The sequence below is a fragment of the Thermobia domestica genome, chromosome 10 (genome assembly GCF_964235325.1).
Source record: "Thermobia domestica chromosome 10, izTheDome1.hap1.1, whole genome shotgun sequence".
NCBI lineage: Eukaryota > Metazoa > Arthropoda > Insecta > Zygentoma > Lepismatidae > Thermobia > Thermobia domestica.
The window spans coordinates 127,813,485-127,833,423 of NC_137463.1; the positions used below are offsets into that span (position 1 = coordinate 127,813,485).

General features: G+C 36.7%; 1 protein-coding gene and 1 long non-coding RNA gene across 2 annotated transcripts; both read left to right on the forward strand.

Moving 5' to 3' along the window:
- Positions 1-1,543: 1,543 nt before the first annotated feature.
- Positions 1,544-18,552, forward strand: LOC145662703 (uncharacterized). Its single transcript, XR_014127087.1, has 3 exons — positions 1,544-1,677; positions 13,371-13,556; positions 15,385-18,552. It is a non-coding gene; the product is annotated as an uncharacterized LOC145662703 (long non-coding RNA).
- Positions 7,532-7,972, forward strand: LOC145661601 (uncharacterized). The gene has a single exon (XM_081726920.1). It carries the CDS (start codon positions 7,532-7,534, stop codon positions 7,970-7,972), a length of 441 nt encoding a protein of 146 aa, XP_081583046.1.
- Positions 18,553-19,939: the final 1,387 nt, after the last annotated feature.

Sequence of the window (19,939 nt, forward strand, 5' to 3'; positions counted from 1 at the left end):
TTGGAAACAATGGCGATATGCAATTATTATGGCAAATGTGGAGGTTTACGGAGCAAGGCGACTGAACAATCATTTGATATGGTTGCAGTGACACTCCGACGATTCGACCTGAAGAGCGGGAAAAGGAAACATTAGCAGAGAGACACGCGGGCACAGAGAAAGAGAGAATTTAAAACGTACACACGTACACACACATGGAATGAACAAAGCATATGCCAACCACGCGATGAGCGTGCGCAATCCTTCAAGAACTCCACGGCGGTTGCTCGGTGTTCAGGATACAACGTGTTGCCTGCTCAGTGCTGGAAACCGGAACAGAAAATGTGGGAGTGGTTCTCATCCAAACTGTTTTAGAGGGGGAAAGGAGACGAGTTAAGTCGAGGTAGCCTTAGGAGTGAGGGTCGAAGAGAGTCAACAATTTTAAAGAACCATTAAATAGTAAAGAGATCTAGAATTGCAAAAGAAGCGTAAACAAAAAGAGAATCCCAATAACAACTACTTGACGCTGTCACACTACAGTTAAGTTTCTGATTCCTTAAATACACATTGCTGTAATATATTAGATTCTGTTTACGCAAACCAGAAAAGAAAAATACTCGGTTAACCACACTTGAAGGAAGAATAAGAGTTGAGTTGATTTTAGTTTAGCGTCCGTTTCAGCAGCGAGGCCATATGAGACGTGGACCTACTGATTAACGTGGAATCCGAACCACATGAGCTCCCGCCGGGAATCGAACCCGGGTCTCCCACGCCAAAGGCGCGTACGCTAACCGCTTAGCCACGGAGGAGCTCAAGGAAGAATAAGAGATTTGATATTTGTAACGTAAGGACTGAATTCAGAAATAAAATGTACGATCTATATTTCCAGCTACATTTTCTTCATTGCAGGTTTATTATTATTATTATTATTATTATTATTATTATTATTATTATTAAGGTTTTGAGTTATACAGCGTTCACCTCTGGTGCGTGCGGTCCCTGATTCGATGCCAGCTCGCGCCAAGTGGATTTTGTGGTGGACAAACACCGCGTGTGTGGATTTTCTCGAGATTCTCCTGTTTCCCCCCACTTTCTTCATTCCTCCATTTCATTCGTTTCTCATCATCACCGTCTCCTTTAACCTAGCCGGCATAATCGTGGGACGTCAAACTCAAAGATTTCATTAAGGTTTAACGGAAATTGTCCAAAGATGAGATACATCCCAGATAGCACGAATACTTGCGGCAAATTTTTGCTTCGTTTAGTGGAGCAAACAATCTGAAAGTTTGCGAAGGCAAAATTTCTTAATATTTATTAAAAGCTTTCAATATGATCTGCAAATTTTCACTGATTTGCAAATATAAATTCACCACTGCAATTAACTTGCATCTTTTTTGAAAATATAACATTGAAAGTTTGCCGTCGCCAAGGATCTTGTAAAATAGAGGATCTGCCTTTACAAATATATATCTTCATCCTATTAAAAGAATGAAGCCAAAAAACATCCGAGCATCGGCACGTCTAATTGGCTACTCTCGTTACCGCCATCTGTGCCGCCATATTTGTTGACATAAAACATTGCTATCTTCATAGGAAGACATGTACTGTGTCTGTCGTTTATTTTTAAAGTATTACTCCAGTAGCATACGGCTGTACAAATAGGAGTGAGGAGAAATTACCCGGAATAACCTTTCTCAGGTAAGAAAATCCCTAATTAAAAGATACTCGCTTCTAGCAGTATAGATATTTTGATGTCAGTATTATCTGCTCTTTTTATTATATTTTGAAGATTTTAGTAGTAATTATTTAAATAGACATACTACACATGTTATTATAGCTTCAATTAGTTTGAGTTCTTCATAGATTCAGAAGTACGCTACTGAATGCTAGTTCACGTCCTAGTGCAAGTGATATCCATTTAGGTGGTAAGAGAACGTAAGTTACACTTCGTTCCATTAGAAAAACTGTAATCGTCATACTGAAATTATTGTATGTGCTTTTGATTTAAATTTTGTGACAAGCTATGTATCTGAATAGATATGTATATTTACATGTTCTTAGTAGAAGTATGTGTTCCGACTTAACATTCGACAATTCATCACAGTAACTCGGAAACAAGTAATAAAGTTAGTGTTATAAATGAAATAATACAGAGAGAATTAATAAGGGATATAGTATACGTAAGACCGTCTGAGTTCCAGAAGAAGCTGGACGCTCATACTTTTAGGAATTATTCATTGAGTATCTACGAACTTAGAAAGGGGGTAACAAACCCACTTTCATTTACTTATCCACTGATACGAAAATAAAAAAGAACGTACCTATTTGCCCTTGTACTTTATATGCTATAGCGCATTACATTATATGCAACAAGGATTTTGGTCTGCATCATGATATAAATTTAAAAATATTTAACATTTTTCGAATCGAAATCAACAAAATTTATTCTAGAAAGTAAAAATAGAATGTTAAGCACATATAATGAAAACAACGCAGTGATTTAATTTGGTAACGTATAAATATATAATATAAAGTATCCTCGCGCACGGAAGACAGGGGGTTCTCATGTATACTATTACCTAGAATGTTAAGCACATATAATGAAAACAACGCAGTGATTTAATTTGGTAACGTATAAATATATAATATAAAGTATCCTCGCGCACGGAAGACAGGGGGTTCTCATGTATACTATTACCTTAATAAGTACTGAAGTTAACAATAAGTGACAAGAACATGGAGAAGTTTCTAGAACAGTTCCCCGTATATAGGTTACTAGCTAGGTTCGTTCCTTTCTATACCAAAATTCAATATTTCATTTACATAATATTGCCGAGCGAGTGAAGGCGAGTTAGAGCCCCACAGGGCACGTCGTTTTCTGTCTTTATTACGGCTAAATGGGAAGGGGGTCTAGTGTTCTAGAACCTTGCCAAGAACCTGCGATTTAGAGAGAAGTAGGATTCACTCGAGCAGACGGTTCTACAAAATGGAAAATTTGTAGGTAGAATATGATGTGGAACATGTTTCGTGAAGGAATGAGAATGTGAATACAAGTTATTACTGTCAGTGCACAGCATATTGAAATGAATTTTGAGTGGTAGTGAGATTATTGTAAATGTAACTGTGTTCTTCAACTATCCTTGTTTATGCGTATACCCTCGTCGCTGACGCGCCAGCTACCTGTGCACGTCCCTTCTCGCTGACGATCGGGCTCCAGTGTTGCGCTTCTGCCCTGGCTCGTTGAGTAGCATTCGTGCTTTTTAGTAGCCACCTAGCACCACGTGGTTCGTATTTTATGCACTGTAGTTTTTTGCTATGTGTCGACACTATGTACAGAGTCCTCCTGAAGTAGATCTCCAAGTAATTAAGGTTCTAGATTACTGGTCCCCCGTGTAGGTTAGTAGCTGGGTTGATTTCGTTCTGTACTAAAGTTTATACATTTAATTTTCACAGTATTGCCGAGCGAGCGTCAGCGACTGAAGGCGGGTTAGAGCCAGGGTTTGAAAAAGCCCAACCCACCTGGGCCCATATGTGTTTTTTCGGGTTTAATCGGGTTTTTTCGAAATATTTCAATGTCTTTGGGGTAAAAGTGTTGAAATGTGATTTATATTTGAAGACTGTCATTGTCACAACTTGTAACAATTTTCAACTCACTGCTGTTTCGAAAAATTGCCGCCATTTTGAAATTTTACATTCGATTTGTGAGAAAATCTATACAGCAAATTTAGCGTATCTCGTGCTTCCACCGTCGAAATTTCAACTTAAAGGACTGAAAATTGCGCTTCGTAGCGCGGATACTCGCTGTTTTGAAAAAATGGCCGCCATTTTGACATTTTACGTTGGTATGCCGCCAAAATCTATACGGGAAATTGAGTGTCTTGTGCTTGTACTCTGAAAATTTTAACTTAAAAGGCCGAAAGTTGTAACCTGTAGTGTGTGTGGTAGAGGCAGATAAACAAGTTGAGTTGATTTTGTGTTTAATGTCCCTTTCAGCAGCGAGGCTATATGAGACGGGACCTCCTGATTAACATGGAATCCGAACCACAAGATCTCCCTCCGGGAAGCAAACCCGGATCTCCCACGCTGAAGACACATACACTAATCGCTTAACCATGAAGGAGCTCGGCGGACAAACGAACACATGTAGATCAATTCATCTACAAGCCTGACTGAAGTTCGGCAAATGTGAATACCAAAAGGGGTCTATTAATTTAAAACAAAAATGCACTTCATGTTATATGAAATAAATAAATGTTTCAAAATGTCTTGTATGAAATTAACATCTTCCAGCGTAAGTAAACATCCCATATTTTTTTCATGAGAATACGGGACACCTAAAACTCCCCCCCCCCTTCCCCATTAACTTTCCAACACAATGCAACTAACTGTAGTCTGGTTATGAACAAAAGTATAATAGGCTGCGGTGGCTCAGTTGTAGAGGGTTCACCTCTGGTGCATGGTGTCCCTAGTTCGATCCCAGCTCGCGCCAAGTGAGCTTTGTGGTGGACAAACACCTTATATGTGGGTTTTCTCGGGATTCTTATATTTCCTCCCACTGTCTTCATTATTAACTTCTTTAAAAAATACAAAAATTAAATCAGTATGTTTTAATTAACATTAAGAAAATTAACAGTTCGTCTGATTCCTTTATTTCCTAGCTTTCTTATATAATACAAAAATTAGATCAGAAGTACAAGCATCGTGAACAAGCGAATAATCAATCCATGACGAGGTTAGGCAACAAATGCCACAAACGCATTAAACTATTTAATTTAGATGAATAAATAAGATAGAGATAGAAAATATACAGATAAATTAGATGAGATAAAGATAAAAGTGTAGGAAATGTATATATCCTGATTCGCGCTTAGTTTTCGGTGCCTAGCTTACTTTATATGTCGTAAATTGTGATTTTTACTATGTACCTCGCGCCCAAACGTACAGCGCCGAAACGTCCGCGCCCAAATGGTGGCGCCCAAACGTCCTGTTCCGGAATATAATAGATGAAAGTTCACTAAGCAGCAGCTGCTTTTCTCTGTTCGTACCCCGCAATTAATTGTACGGACTGAAGATGCCTAAAAACTTAAGATGTGCTATAAAAATGCTTTACAGGAAAACTATGCAAATTATTTAAATCAGTGGTACAATCTACCTACAATATTCTTCACGCGTTTAGCAATATTTATTTACATGGCTGTATTTGCCAAAATTACGTTCGTCAGTTTAATCTGATGAAAAGCTGATTTTTCTCCTGATTTCACAATTCTATGACCTAGCTTCTGAAAAAGATAATAATTCTTGTTAACTTATTGAATGTGTTGTTGGAGAAAAGGTCAGTTATCTTCCCTGTGTTTGTAAATGTAGAAACATTCAAAGTTTTTTATGTACCAGAGAGTATCCGAGTTCCTATAAAGTGCAATGTAGGAAGTAGCATTTTAAATTTCGCTCGCTATTAAGTCGAACAGGGTGGTGTAATAACTTCCTCGAAACAGCGTACTGTTCATTCACTAATTACAGGATTTCCAGCCAATGTCAGTTTTTTTTTTTTTTTTTGTTTGTTTGTTTGTTTGTTTTTCACTTTTCGAATAAGCTGATATTATAGCAGAAATGGAACGGAGTTAAAAAAAAACGGGAAATTACCCTGTCCCGACTAAATTTACGGGGACGCGGGACACTCGGGCCCAAAAACGGGACGTATGGCAAGCTTAAGCGTAAAATAAATAGTTTTATTGTTGAAGTATTCATTTCCGATCCTTCTGCGTTTAATTTCCCGAGCACTTCTTTCACGGCGTGTACATCAAAACTTCCACTAGTACGGAAATTTGAACTCAGCACTTGAAATAGTAAGCGTTACATAGTCTTCAGAACCCCGAGCATTAAGCTTCTTAAATTTGACAAGAATTTTTACGCTATTGCTGGTGTTGATTCTACAGAATAATTATTTGAAGAGTAGCGACAAATGACTGAACTAAACTGTTATTGTTGGAACACCAAATTTTAGTTGAAGAAACTTGTGCTTTACATCCAAGGTAAGAAATAATGCTAATAGCTTTATTAATGTATTTACATATGTACTATTAGTACCGGCACCTATGACCTTAAACCCGTCAAATGTATGAGTGATACCGTCCCTTGGTGTCGACGAGCACAATATTCACGGAAAATATTTTCTAAAGTACAAAATTGCTTCTTGTACTTCAAATAGGCTTTCAGCATAATCCATACATTAATTTGTTCTATAACTATCTCAAGCTAAGGTATTTTTAAAAAAATTCATTCAGTGCATTCAGAACTTTATAAAGATCGCATGTTGAATGTTGTTGTCTACCCAGGGTGCGAAATCCTGGGGGGGATGAGGGGGAAATCCCCCTCACTTACTGTTTTCTGGAAAATAATTCCCCCCACAGCAGAGTTACTAAGGGGGAAGAGAATATGAAGGTATTTGTCAAAAGTCATATATATTTTTCTTGAAAATGTAACGTTAGTTTCCCTACAAAATACTTTCAAAAGTACACATACCCCATTAATAGAAGTTCAACACACTTATCAATATATTTGCAAATATTTCAATAGGAAAAGTATAATAAAAGTCATCGAAATGCAGTTAGTTAAGCAAAAATAAAAATACAATGAATAATTAAACTGTGCTTTGATTTGGCAAATCTGAAAACAAAATAGAGATGAGATCTGAAGTAACTATTCCTTTTTGTCCTTCTACTACTAAGGTGGTCATAATACTTGAGTGCAGTGTTATTGACTTCTTGAATGCAACAAAAATGAAACGTAGGAAGAGTGGTACGAATAATGCAATTACGAAATACTTCAACGTTAATTCTGAGCCAGACAATAAAGTTCGCAAACTAAATAGTGACAACTCGCATGTTACTAATAATGGGCCACTATTCACGAACAAAAGTAGTGACGAATGCAGTAGTGGTGAAACGAGTGAAGCTGAAAAGAAGTGTTTTAGTGCAAATGTGATGGAAGCGTCTAAAATACATTTGTCAGAGAGTTCGTGTGATGGAATGTCAAGAGTTCGTGTGATGGATAAAACAATGTCAAGTAAGATGAATCAAAATGTAACATTGTTAGAAGAAAGTCAACCGCACATGGAATGGAAAAGATTTCAGATTTCGTCTAAACAAGATAGATCATGGCTTGTTTTCGAAATGAAAGCAGGACAGGAGGTGATGATGTGTAATGTTTTTAAACTGCATGCTTCTTTCGTGTGTAAAAACATTAAGGTTAAAACTGCCAATAATGACTTGCTGTGGTCATTGAAAGGTGTTTCTCAGAAAAATAAAAAGTAAAATTTGGATCCCGTATAGGCATGAACTAAGTTCAGTTCATCGACTGTGCTTAGACGCAGAAGTTACTCGTCAGAAAAAGGCACTGGAAAAAAGCGCAGAAACAGCAAGGGAAACGTGTCTGAGAAAGCAAGAACAGCAATTAGATGTAACTGTAAAAGTATTTCGTAATGTATATACTAGTACAAAGCGAGGTTGGGGTTTCAGGGATCGCCCAGAAATGAATAAATTGCAAATGTTTAAACATGGGAACTCACCTCAATACAGACAAAAATGCTGCTTTGATAACACGTTTCATTGCAGACCAGCTACACATGAAATTGGTAACATTTTTGAAGTTTACTGATTGCTTCTCTATATCCGTTGATAAGTCTACAGATCGATTCTCTGAAAAACATTTGATTCTGTATATTACGTACGTGGATGAGAGAAATATTGCTCGAAGGTGTTTTCATAAACTAGTATGCATCGAGAAAGCTGATGCAAAAGCAACAGAAATGAAGATCATTGAAGCTTTCGCAAAGGATGGCATTGATTCTGATGTTATTAAAGAGAAGCTTGTGGGTCTTGGAGCAGATGGTGCATCGGTTTTCATAGGTAAGCACGATGGAGTTGCTGCTCGCATTAGAAGAAATTTTGCTCCCCACTTCGCCAGTATTCATTGCATGGATCACAGCTCGATTTAGTAACAGAAAAAGCTTTTGGAGTAGTAAACGCAGTACACCATTTCGAAAATCTGCTTGACGAACTTTATAAAGTCTTCAGTAAGCCTTCTGCATTTGCTCGCCTCGAAAACATTGCCAAAGTCACTGGCAAAGAAGGTGTTTTGAAAGTAAGAAACTGTTTCGAATTAGTTAGGTTTCCAGTAAAAAAGATGTGCTCTTAGCCGTATACAGGGACTATCCATCTGTAATTGATTATTTGTCTTCTGCCGAAGTGAGAAAAAGAGTCAAGTGAACAAACGGTGGCAAAATTTGAAGGTTTGTATCGTAAGCTAACTTCAAGACAAACCATACTTATGTTAGGGTTGCTTTTAGACATTGCACATATATTTACTACTGTCAATATAACAATGCAAAAAAAACTGTATTATATCGAGAAATAGAAACTCAGCTACATACTGCGTGTACAACTCTTACTGAAACGAAAGAAAATGATGACGTTTATCTCACGAATTGCAAAGAGAAGTATCTGTGTTATTGTGTTGACAGTGACTCGGCATCATTTCAATTCGAGCGAGTAAGATGTCAAATCTTACAAGGGATTTTAGATGAACTACGAAGATTTCCAGCAAATGAACTGGAAGAAGATTTCCTGCTTCAAAGTATTTGATGAAATTTTAAGTTAAAAAAAAAAAAAACAGTCCATTGTACGGCAATTCTGATGTCTATATGGCTACTGAATTATTGGGCATAAATCCATCTATAGCTGTAATGGAATGGAGATATTTGAAACCCGGTCTCAAATCTATTGATGATCTTCCCCTATTTAAACTGCTATTACGGAAAATAAAATCAGTTGCACTGTCGACTGCAGAGTGTGAGCGTGGTTTCAGTGTTGCACATGACTTGAAAAGCTATGAAAGAAATCGATTAACAATAGATACATTGGAAGCCTTAATGACAGTTAAAATGTGTGGATCACCCTTGCATTTGTGGAATGTATTAAGTGTGGTACAGTCTTGAGTTAAGGAGTTGCACCATATGGCAGACAGTAAATATACCACTATACGAAACAATGAAGATGAGTATGAACATAAGTTGTTTCTATAAGGAGTACTAGCAAGTTATCGATAGTCTCGTGTTTGTCAGATTTAAAGGATGGCTGTAATTCTTATTTTTTTAAATACAGTTTCTCATTTCGGTATTGTTCTAACTGGTAACCTATCGAGCTCTAACCTAACCAGTATTCTTTTAACTTGTGGTTATATCAATAAACGACATGAGCCAAGAGACACGGATTTATATTTGAACAAAAATAAAATTAAATACTTAAATAGCCGATCATTTTTAGGTGTAACACTAGATAATAACCTAGCCTTGTAGGTCACCAGTTAGAACAATACCCTTATTTCTATTTTGATGGCTTATAAATGCAAGCTTGTAGAACACATTGAAGGTCAATAAAATAAAGCACAACGTTCGAGTTCAGAGTACACTTTCCTTGCATTGTTCAAGTTTTACTCAATACGGAAAAGCATAATTGGAAATGAGTGTGTTTTGCGACAAACTTGTAAGCTTAGGTTAGCTTCTTTCCTTTCTGATAGCTTACGATTTTGTGTACAGATATTATGCTTAAAAGTACTTCCCCCTCACTTTGAATGAGATGATTTCGCACCCTGTGTCTACCTTAACGTGAGAGCCTCTAATTCGCCCAAGGAAAGTAAAATCTGATAAAAATCACTTACAATGTGATCACCTTAGTTGTACCAATCATATATTAACAAATAGGTGAAAAACCCATGTGGATTTTAAAGTGGGTTTTTTCAGGTGGGACCAACCCGAAAAAACCCACTGGGTTTTTTCGGGCTGGGCCCACTTGTGCAAACCCTGGTTAGAGCCCCGCAGGGCACGTTGTTTTCTGTCTTTATTACTGCTCAATGGGAAGGGGGACCAGTAATCTAGAACCTTGCCTTCTCATTTAGTGCATACTCTGCGAAAAGACACACACAGCTCCATGCGAGCCGAATATTTGGGTGGTCCGGGGCTCCAGCATCGGCAAGATTTTTAGTTTGGACCCGGGTTTGGACCCGTTTCTCTTACGTTTAAGCAAAGTCAGCCGTCTTACCGACTGAGCTAGGGTATCCCCAAATTATCGTTATAGTACCAGTATATTTTACTTATCACAGCAAAGGGGGCTGCGGTGGCTCAGTGGTAGAGCGTTCACCTCTGGTGCTATGGGTCCTGGGTTCGATCCCAGCCCCCGCCATGTGAACTTTGTGGTGGACAAACACCGTGTGCGTGGGTTTTCTCGGGGTTCTCCCGTTTCCTCCCACTTTCTTCATTCCACTATTTCATTCATTATTCATCATCACCGTCTCCTTTACCCTAACCGGCATAATCGTGGGACGTAAAACTCAAAGATTTCATTTCATTATCACAGCGGAGCCCTTTATGATAGTGTTCATAAAAGACTTTAACTAGAAGGAAATGAATCAAAAAATATCGATACTCGCCTGAAAACATATAACACGTCTGCGCCGTTTCAAAGCTCTAACCTAACCTGAAAATGTAAGAAATGTGTCAAGATTTGGTAGAACCGTCTGCTCGAATAATGCCAAAAGTAGTAAGAAAGCTGATCTTCCGCAGGTAGCGTCCCCGAATTAGACCTTCAGTTTTTTAACGTTTTTAACCTTAAACCAGTTTTTAACGTTGTATTGCTATTTATTTGTTATTATTTTAACATATGTTGCCTATAATTAGCTACTCCTCTTTCATTTTCATCGTTCACTGTTAACATTTAATCATAAATAATTCTTGTTTTCATGCTTTCTGTGCTTTATGCTAGTGTAAATTCATCTGTATTATATTACTGCACAAAATTAATTACTTTCTCATGCTTCCCACTAGCGCTTAACAACACTCTACTAATGTAAGTATACTTTTAGATGGGGCGTTGGGAGCGGAGTTTCCTATCAAATACATGTCCGTGGGACAAAAATCCAGAACACATACAAATATACTACCTGTACTAGGTTGCTACAAAACGGGATGATTATATTCGTGAAATATAAACTCCTTTTAGTAGGAAATGCACTGTTTCTATCTTAAAGAGTGTTTAAATAAGGATTTGTAATGAAATATTCAGACTGACTTCAGGAGAGCTGAGTATAACTACAGCGTGTGCAGGTGTATCATAAAACAGCACTATATATAGCAGAATCGACTTAAAAGCACAAACCAACTTGTGTTATGTGGTCATTAAAAACCAAGATTGCTATCTGAGGCAGGCAGGGGAATACTAGCCGTAGTGAGGCTTTGTGTAGGGAGCAGGCGCGTTACTGACCTTGTGTATACACATAAATGGTAGTGGAAAAACGTTTTATGCTTCATGAAAGCTATTGTTTAACTTTAGGGAGGCCAGGATTTTAACCGAATTTTCCCGATATTCCATTCACATTCGGATAGGTGAGGTTAAATACATTTAATTCAGACAGTTGCCGAGCGAACATTAGCGAGTAAAGGTGGTTTGGAGTCACACAAGGCACGTTATTTTTGGTCTTCGTTAGTTTCCCCACCCCCCATTACTAAAGATTTACCAAAATAATTTGTTTACGTTTAAAATAAATAATAGCGATTTTACAAACTCGCTCGGGGCGAGTGTTTATTAGCATCAGTGCTTTGTACACTGTCTTTATATAACACTTTATTTCATGTCTTTCTTATGAAGTATTACCTGGTAAACGCCACACTTTTCATTTCGAATTTTGCCTTACTATACATGCAAGAGGTAAGACCCCGATATATTTTTATTACTTGTACGATCTTATTGTGTAATCAAGTAATATATATTTCTTCCGTACATTTTTCAACTGCATGCCCGCATTACATGGAATGGCATCTAAACTTTTGCCCCATTTCACCATATTTGGTTCAGATAATACTCGCTTTTCAGTTCCTGCTCTCCATTTACGTTTCCCCTCCATTACTGGAGCATACATGTTCTAAGTTAAGGGTTGGCTTTAGACAAGATTAATGAATTAGTAAGATAGTAGGTTTGAAACTGTCATATTATGCTCTATGTACCTAATATTGCCACAATACCGAATTCATATAGTCCAGAATTTAACTTTTTTTAAAACATAAATTATCATCATACGGTGTTGATCATCAGGTTTTTTTTTTTTTTTTTTTTTTTTTTTTTTTTTTTTTTTTTTTTTTTTTAAATACATGCATTCCCTTGATATCGAGCGGACCGACCTTCTTTGCGCTTCACAGACGTGAATAGGTCCAATGCTAGCTTCTAGTAACTACCTAGCCCAAACAGGTAGATATTTTTTGCATAATTGCGCCCAGCATTATCTGTAGAGATGCAACAACACCATCTGTCGGCGAACACTTAAAACAGTCCTATTTTGTGTGTGTACGCAAGGATAAGACTACTTGTATGTTGTGTGATGTGAAGTTAAATTAAAACAGAAACCTACAGCAAAGTTGAGAATTGAGAAGAATCGGGTTATCTTCAATTTCTGAAATATAATGCTTTACATACTCTTCTTCATAAATGAGAAACTTATCAGTGCTCTACGCTAATTCCAATTTTTATTATTGTTATTGCATGAATTTAAAAAGTTCTGAGAAGTTGTGTTTCGCATAAAATTAGTGTAATAAGTTTCAAACCTGAGATATGATTGAATGTCGGAATTAAATGTAGTTTCATTGTCCATGTGTATGAGAAAGCTTCCAGTGAAAGAAGATATCAGTAAAGCACACTGTCATTATATGATAAAGAGGAAGCGGAAAAGATCGATAGATAGGTTAGACTTGATATATAAGAGAGTTTCCCAAGTAAAGCTATGGTTATACTTTCCAAAATTAGAATGTAGAATAACTTATTCAAATCCAAGTCCGCGCATAGTGTAGCAGTAGATTACTTTGGGGGGGGGGGGGACAAATAGCAAGACCGGGTAATAATCTGCGTTGTCAGCGTTTTATGGCTAAAGTTCTGTATTTGTAATAACAATTACAACTAACCTGAATAATGTTCCTTTTTCACGTCTTCCAAACTTACATGCAACGTAGAAAATTACAGGAGTAGATTTTTAAAAATACAGAATCAGTTTAGTTAAAAAAGAAATTTTCACACCATTGTTGTTACCAAAGAAGAAAAGAAAAGAAATTCTACGTGAAGAGCTGCATAAGAGAAAAAATGTTAAGCCCTATGCCCGATGAAGAGTACCCATGGGAGTATGGAAATATAGGCTAAAAATACCTGAAATAGGAACATTATTATTATTATTATTATTATTATTATTATTATTATTATTATTATTAAAGTGTGTTCCATAAGCTCAATAACCAATTCTATATTCGTATTGTATAATCTGAATTTTTAATGGTAATTTTGTACATTTTTTAATTGAAGGATACCTAAGAAGAAAGAATTGCGTGAAGCCTGGATTAGGTCTATTCGACGGAAAAACTGGACTCCTAGTGCTGGTAGTGCACTTTGTTCTGTACATTTCCGAGAAGATGACATTGATAGAACGTTCCTCTCTTGTGTGAGAATTCGCGAAAATGCAGTTCCATTTGTGTTTCCTGCTTTTCCAAGGTATATTCAGTTTCTTTATTTTTATTTATTTATTTGAACCTTGATAATTTTATACATTATCATCACTAGAAAGATCAAATATTTCTCTTGACTCCTGGTGAAATTATAGCTAACTGGTTCATAATAGTTTTGCTATCTTAAATATCTTGAACTAGGAAATAAATAACTGAATAAAACAACGTTTATTTTAAAATAATGTGACAGTTTCGCCAACTAACTGAACATATTGGCTTCATCAAACACTGTAAAAAGAAGCATTACTTTACATTTATAACCTAAAGTATACGTTGGAGATTTAGGGGAGGGTGCAAGTGAGTTAAGTGTTCCAAGAAAGGGAACGTTTTAGAGATATAAGGAAATTACATAAGTTGCTTGTAGGCTCATTGTGTCCGTATGCTACGTACATAAATGTGATCTGTCACGAACAAAACAACATATTATTACAATGAATACTAAGCCGTTCAAGTAGCTAGGAGTTAAAAGAACTCGTTCAGGATTGGTGCAAAATTCTTTGATTTTTAGTGGTAATGAATGTACTAAATATTACTGGTATTAAGACGCAGACTGGGTTGTGACTTAATTCGCATTGTCTTAAAAGTATATGGGGAGGAGAGGCAGGGTTTTAATACAGTGGCTAATTATAATATCCAACGCTGAAGGACGTATCTTAATTGATTTTCTGTATTTTAGTACATGCTTGTCTGTATGTCTGTAAGAGGGTTGGCAAAAAGTTTTTTCTTTGGGGTTTAAACTTTTTTTTTATAAATAATTTGCTCTGTGTATTTATATTACATATGGGCAGAGATAAGTTTGTTTCACCTTGGTGTTATTTTGCAACTACCGGGTTATGCTGGAAGGGGTCACATAAGCTTAGAGCGGAGTCCAAACCGTTTCTCGACTTACATCCGAAACAAATTGTCCTCCATTTGAACTCGAAACCGGGACTAATTGGCCACAAATGCGGTACGTTTACCGACTCACTCATGAAGGACTCCTGATAAAAATACGTTGTACTGATCTTTACATACTTTTAATACATTTGTCTAATTGTCTTTTGAGGACCAGAAGATAAACGTGTGCACAAGTGAAACCATTATAGAAAATTACATATGGACAATTTCAAAATACTGCAGAGTACAGAAGAACTAATTAATTCCAAGTTAGTTCTTGGGGGCCGCGGTCGCTCAGTGGTGGAGCGTTCACCTATGGTGCTAGGGGTCCCGGGTTCGATCCCAGCCCCCGCCAAGTAAACTTTGTAGTGAACCAACACCCTGTGCGTGGGTTTCCTCGGGGCTCTTCCGTTTCCTCACACTTTCTTCATTCCACCATTTTCATTCATTATTCATCATCAGTCTCCTTTAGCCTAACTGGCATAATCGTGGGACGTAAAACTCAAAGATTTCATTTCCAAACTAGCGGAAAAACGTAATATGAAAAAGCTGCACAAGCTGAAGCGCTGGAGCTACAGAAACGAAATTTGCTCTGATGATGTATCATGAAGAGTAGTTTATTAAACAATAGCGAAATTTTCAAAACGTTACCGTTTTTAATAAAAAAAAAATAAGCACCAAGTATCGGAAGCAATACAACGTAGGTGATTTATTCTGCCACCTGTTGAAGGATTTATGCACTTCACGTTGTGTTTCCATATCATTGCTGCAACAGAGGATAGTTTTTTTTTTCTTTAATGTCACTTGGCACTGTAGCATCCGTGGTCCTCAGATATTTCCTTGTCAATACGTGAGAAATTAACTCTCGCCTTAATTATATCATGTTGATAATCGAATGTTATAGCACAAATGCACAATACTTTGAATTTTCATTTCAGAGAAGGCAGAAGCAGTACTCCAGTTTCCTTGGATGAGAGCGAAAACACTACTCGAGTTTCAGTGGATGAGAGCGAAAGCACTACTCGAGTTTCAATGGATGAGAGCGGAAGTGCTACTCGAGTTTCATTTGAGGAAAGCAGAAGCACTATTAGAGTTACTCTGGATGAGAGAGCATCCTCATCTGGAGGTGGCACTCTAAGCAGCACGCAGTCTCAGCTTCCAACGGAAGAATAGTGATTACGAAATATTTGTAACTATTTGTAAGAAGTAATCCGAACAACTTAAGACTTTGTTCATATATTTTTGAAACTGCATGGTGATAAGTCTGTTTTGTGCATTTAGTTTTTGTTGGGTGCTAATTTTGAAGGAGAGTTACACATAAAGTGAGAGTCGTTTAGCTTGTATGCGTAACGGAAGAACAGTGATTGCGAAATATTTATAACTATTTATAAGAAGTAATCCGGACAATTTAAGAGACTTGTTTATATATGGTTGAAACCGCACACGGTTGATAAATCTGCTTTGTACATTTAGTTTTTGTTAGGTGATAATCAAGGAAAGTTACTCATAATGAAGACAGTCGTTTAGCTTGTATACATATGAAACAAGAGTTAATATTTACCATCGGGGTAGTTATCAACAAAGACGCATTGTACAGTTTCCAGTAATATAACGTTTGTTCATACACGAGATGATTTGCAGCATCTGTGCTGTAGGTAGTCTGCTATATTATGAACTGAAAGATAGGCATCATTCAAATACCTCATTCACTTTTTTTTTTTTTTTTTTTTTGTGCAAACTTGTAGTTTCTTACATTAAAATTGGACAAAATGGTCGTATGGTATTTTGTGAGCTGGTCAATGGTATCGGCAGAGAAGGGATTTATAAACCTACCAGTTGGTATGACTCAAGCAGCTTGTAACTGCTAAGAAAACTTACCCCCAAAAATATTTAACTATTTTTCGAAATAAAGTAATTAGTATGGCAAAAGGGTATATAGTGTGAAGTATTTTTATAATTGAGTATATGGAAAACTTCATGGTACGAATGGATTTTTAGGTACATTGTACTCGCCCCACGGACCTGGATTTTTGACAGCATCGACTAAAGCATGAAGACCGGCATATAATAGTTAAAAACCACGATGGAGTGTTTTATAGTTTGTGACCTCAGTTCCAGATAAAAAATGAGAAGTGGAGAATTTTAACGTGTAGCAAAATATTCCTCACCAAATAACTCTCCAACTTCCAACCTCAATTCGCCTCCGAATTTGCACCAAGCAAGGCGAGCATATATAAAACACAACCGGATGTTTTTGTTTCTCAACATAAGATAGTATTTAGCTGAGGTGACGGATTGCATATAAGAATTTTGAAAATTAATCCTTTATCGTGCAGGTGCTATGCAACCAGTTTGTGAGAGTGATGACTGGGTCGCTTCTCGATCAAGTGTGTCTATACGCCAGATATTGACACACGTTTGTTTCTGGATGCATGTTCCGATAGTTTCCGGGTGTGTTCCCGGCGAAAAGGCTTCCGGGTGTGTTCTATTTGTGCTTGATGCGAAATCAGGTTGAAGGTTGCACAGTTCGAAATTTTGATATTTTCTTCCATTTTCGCACGATTTTCAAACTCAAAAAGTTGTGAAGAGGCATCAGATATTGGCATCTAGTACTAAGTATTATTATATATACACAAGAATTTGCTTTTCTCAACTTTTTTCTCTAAAACAGTTTTTGTTAATCCCCTTATGCATTCTGTAATATGATCACTGAGTATTGTTATAGTTTGTAGTACATTGTCATTCTAAAGTCAAAATCAAGCAATAAATATATAATGCCCTTTATTTACCGTATAGTATTTTTTAATGTTTCATCCTAATCTTCTTATAGTTATTTTTACATGCTTGCCCTCACACATTCTAATACGGTTGTGCCATTACCATGATTTTTACTGTTTTTTTTTTCGACATGACAATTTAGAAAAGGCTTAATCCTTTGTTCTTGGAGCCATCTGGATGCCGCCATGTTTGTTTATGCATTTGGAAGTGTTTGTTTTCCCTTGTGCATTATCTTCGAGTATAATGTGTTGTTATTGGGTAATTAGCAGTAGCGGTTCGTGGTCTGTAGAAGTACCGGTTGCAATGTTGCAGGTATGTAGTTACGCGCAAGTGTTCCCTCCCCCCAGCATTCTTGAGTCTTATCCAAAAAATATTCAGGAAATATGAAGAGGAAAGTCCTTATAAGCTCCATTTGTATATTTATTGATTAAAGTGTATTCTCTAATATTGATTTAATATATAAGTTATTCCCTTTTTTTCAAACAACCACTATCAATGTACGTTTATACACTATTTATATACAAAAACTTCTACGTTCATGTTATTGAACAAGAGATAAATCGAATATATAGCATGTGCTGTGAGCCATGAATGATATCGTTAACCCCAAAAGAAGAGTTGAATTGATTTTGAGTTTAACGTCCCGTTCAGCAGCGAGGCTATATGAGACGTGGACCTACTGATTAATGTGGAATCCGAACCACATAAGCTCCCGCCGGGAATCGAACCGGGGTCTCCCACGCCAAAGGCGCGTACGCTAACCGCTTAGCCACGGATGAGCTGCCAAAAAGAAGAAAAAAAAGCAAAAAAATGCATATATCCATGCACACAGTTAAACAAAATTATTTAATTAAGTAAACTATGCATTATTTTAGAATGGAAGGTCTTTCTTCGTTCTTTTCGAGTTTCAAATTCTTCTATGACTTCATTGAAATCTGAAATGCTGCTCGCAAGTTTTTCTGAATTGAAAGCATCGCTACTGCAAATATTTTCCGCTTTATTTTCTTTAAGGTACAGAAACACCTCTCTCCTCCGACAATATGCATTTTGTTAGCATTTCTTTGTATGAATATAAGGGACAAAGAGTTCATTTTCAGTAACTACGTATTTTTGTCTGCTGTTCTATTATAAAGAAGCATGAAATATAAGATGTTTTCCTTCGAAAATGAAAAAAAAAAATAGTTTAACATTCCAGCAATTTAGGCTAAAGAAGACAGATGAGAATTGAAAGTGAATAATTTGAAATTAATTTTTTATGCTCTCCGCCGGAAATTGAACACGGGATCATGTGCACGAGCGACACACAGATAGGAATTAGACCAGTGGTAAGACATTCTCTTCTTCGATTCTTGACGGCCCCCCCCACCCCAGAATAGGATATTTTCTTTTTTAAAAATAAAATCCATCCCAAGAATTTTTACCTTTGTATTATAAATGTAAAATAAAATCTATTGACTTCGAACGACTGCCCTGCCCCAAATATTCAGCTTGGATATGCCCCTGCTACCACCAGACGCATATTTGCTCTTTGCGAGTTTCTGTTTGGTGACCAACTTCTTTCTTCCAAGCGTCTATATCTCACTCAACCTACCAATTGAGTCAAGCGCTGCCAAACGGAGGAATTCGTAACTACTACAGAAGCTGACTAAATACCAGTTGCAACGAAATAGCAACTGCAAACGCGTAATACGGGAGGATAGCAGCGATGCAAGAATAAATCCACTTCCTCATGTTAAGAGATAGGAGCTCGCTGCCATATGCTCAATGTTACTGCTTCCAGTGGCAACGCTTGCTGCCACTGGATTTGTATATCACTCTCTTTCTTTCAGTTTTTTTAAATTATTTTTTTAAGAAATGCATTAATACTGTTTTGTGCTCAAGAGCAAAGGTTTATTTTTTACTGATACACGACTTTAATACTTAAAAATATCCTTAGTATTAAAGAAATATCCGGTTGCACAACCATGCAACATATAGTACCAGCCGCCACTGGTAATTAGTCGTCAATTGCTACTTTGCTGAGCGATTGTGCAGCCGACTTTGTAAAATTTTGGATTAACATGTATAGGCCAAATTCGTTGAAAGGTCAAATTTATTAGATTTGTTTCAGTGGCTTGCTTTAAGTCGAAATCTCCCTACGAGGAACCAGCGAAAGTTTCCGTGTCCATTACAAGAGTAAATGATGGAATAAACGTTGATGTAACCTTCAGGAATATTCAGGTTTAGGCTTAAATATAAACTAATTATTTGCTGAGCAAAACTATATTTTCATTAAAATTCAAAACGTGTTACAGTTTCGCCAACTAACTCTGGCTTCATCAGACACTAATGAAAATATATAGCTTTGCTCAGCAAATAATTAGTTTATATTTAATTCTAACAAAGCAAATCTTCTATTTATGGAAAAATCACAGGTTTAGGCGTTTTCTATTGCTGTTTTAGTATTTATGTATACATATATATAAATTAAATGACGTTAAAATAGTCGTTAATAAGTTACTTCTTATTTTATGATCAAGCAAAGTGCAGCTGGAAGGTAGCAAACTATCATCTATATTTGCTCTCTCCAAAAGGATGTAGGCTGATAAGGGTCATTTTTCGCCCATCGAACACCGGAAAAATGTAAAGTGTTTATAGAGGCTAGATACATTCTGTTCTCTCATAGGTCGAAAGACACACTGAACTAAAATAAATTGTTCCTCATATCAAAGCTTA

Excerpts from the sequence above, each read along its gene's own strand:
- LOC145661601 (XM_081726920.1), top strand. The coding sequence starts at position 7,532 with ATGGGAACTCACCTCAATACAGACAAAAATGCTGCTTTGATAACACGT.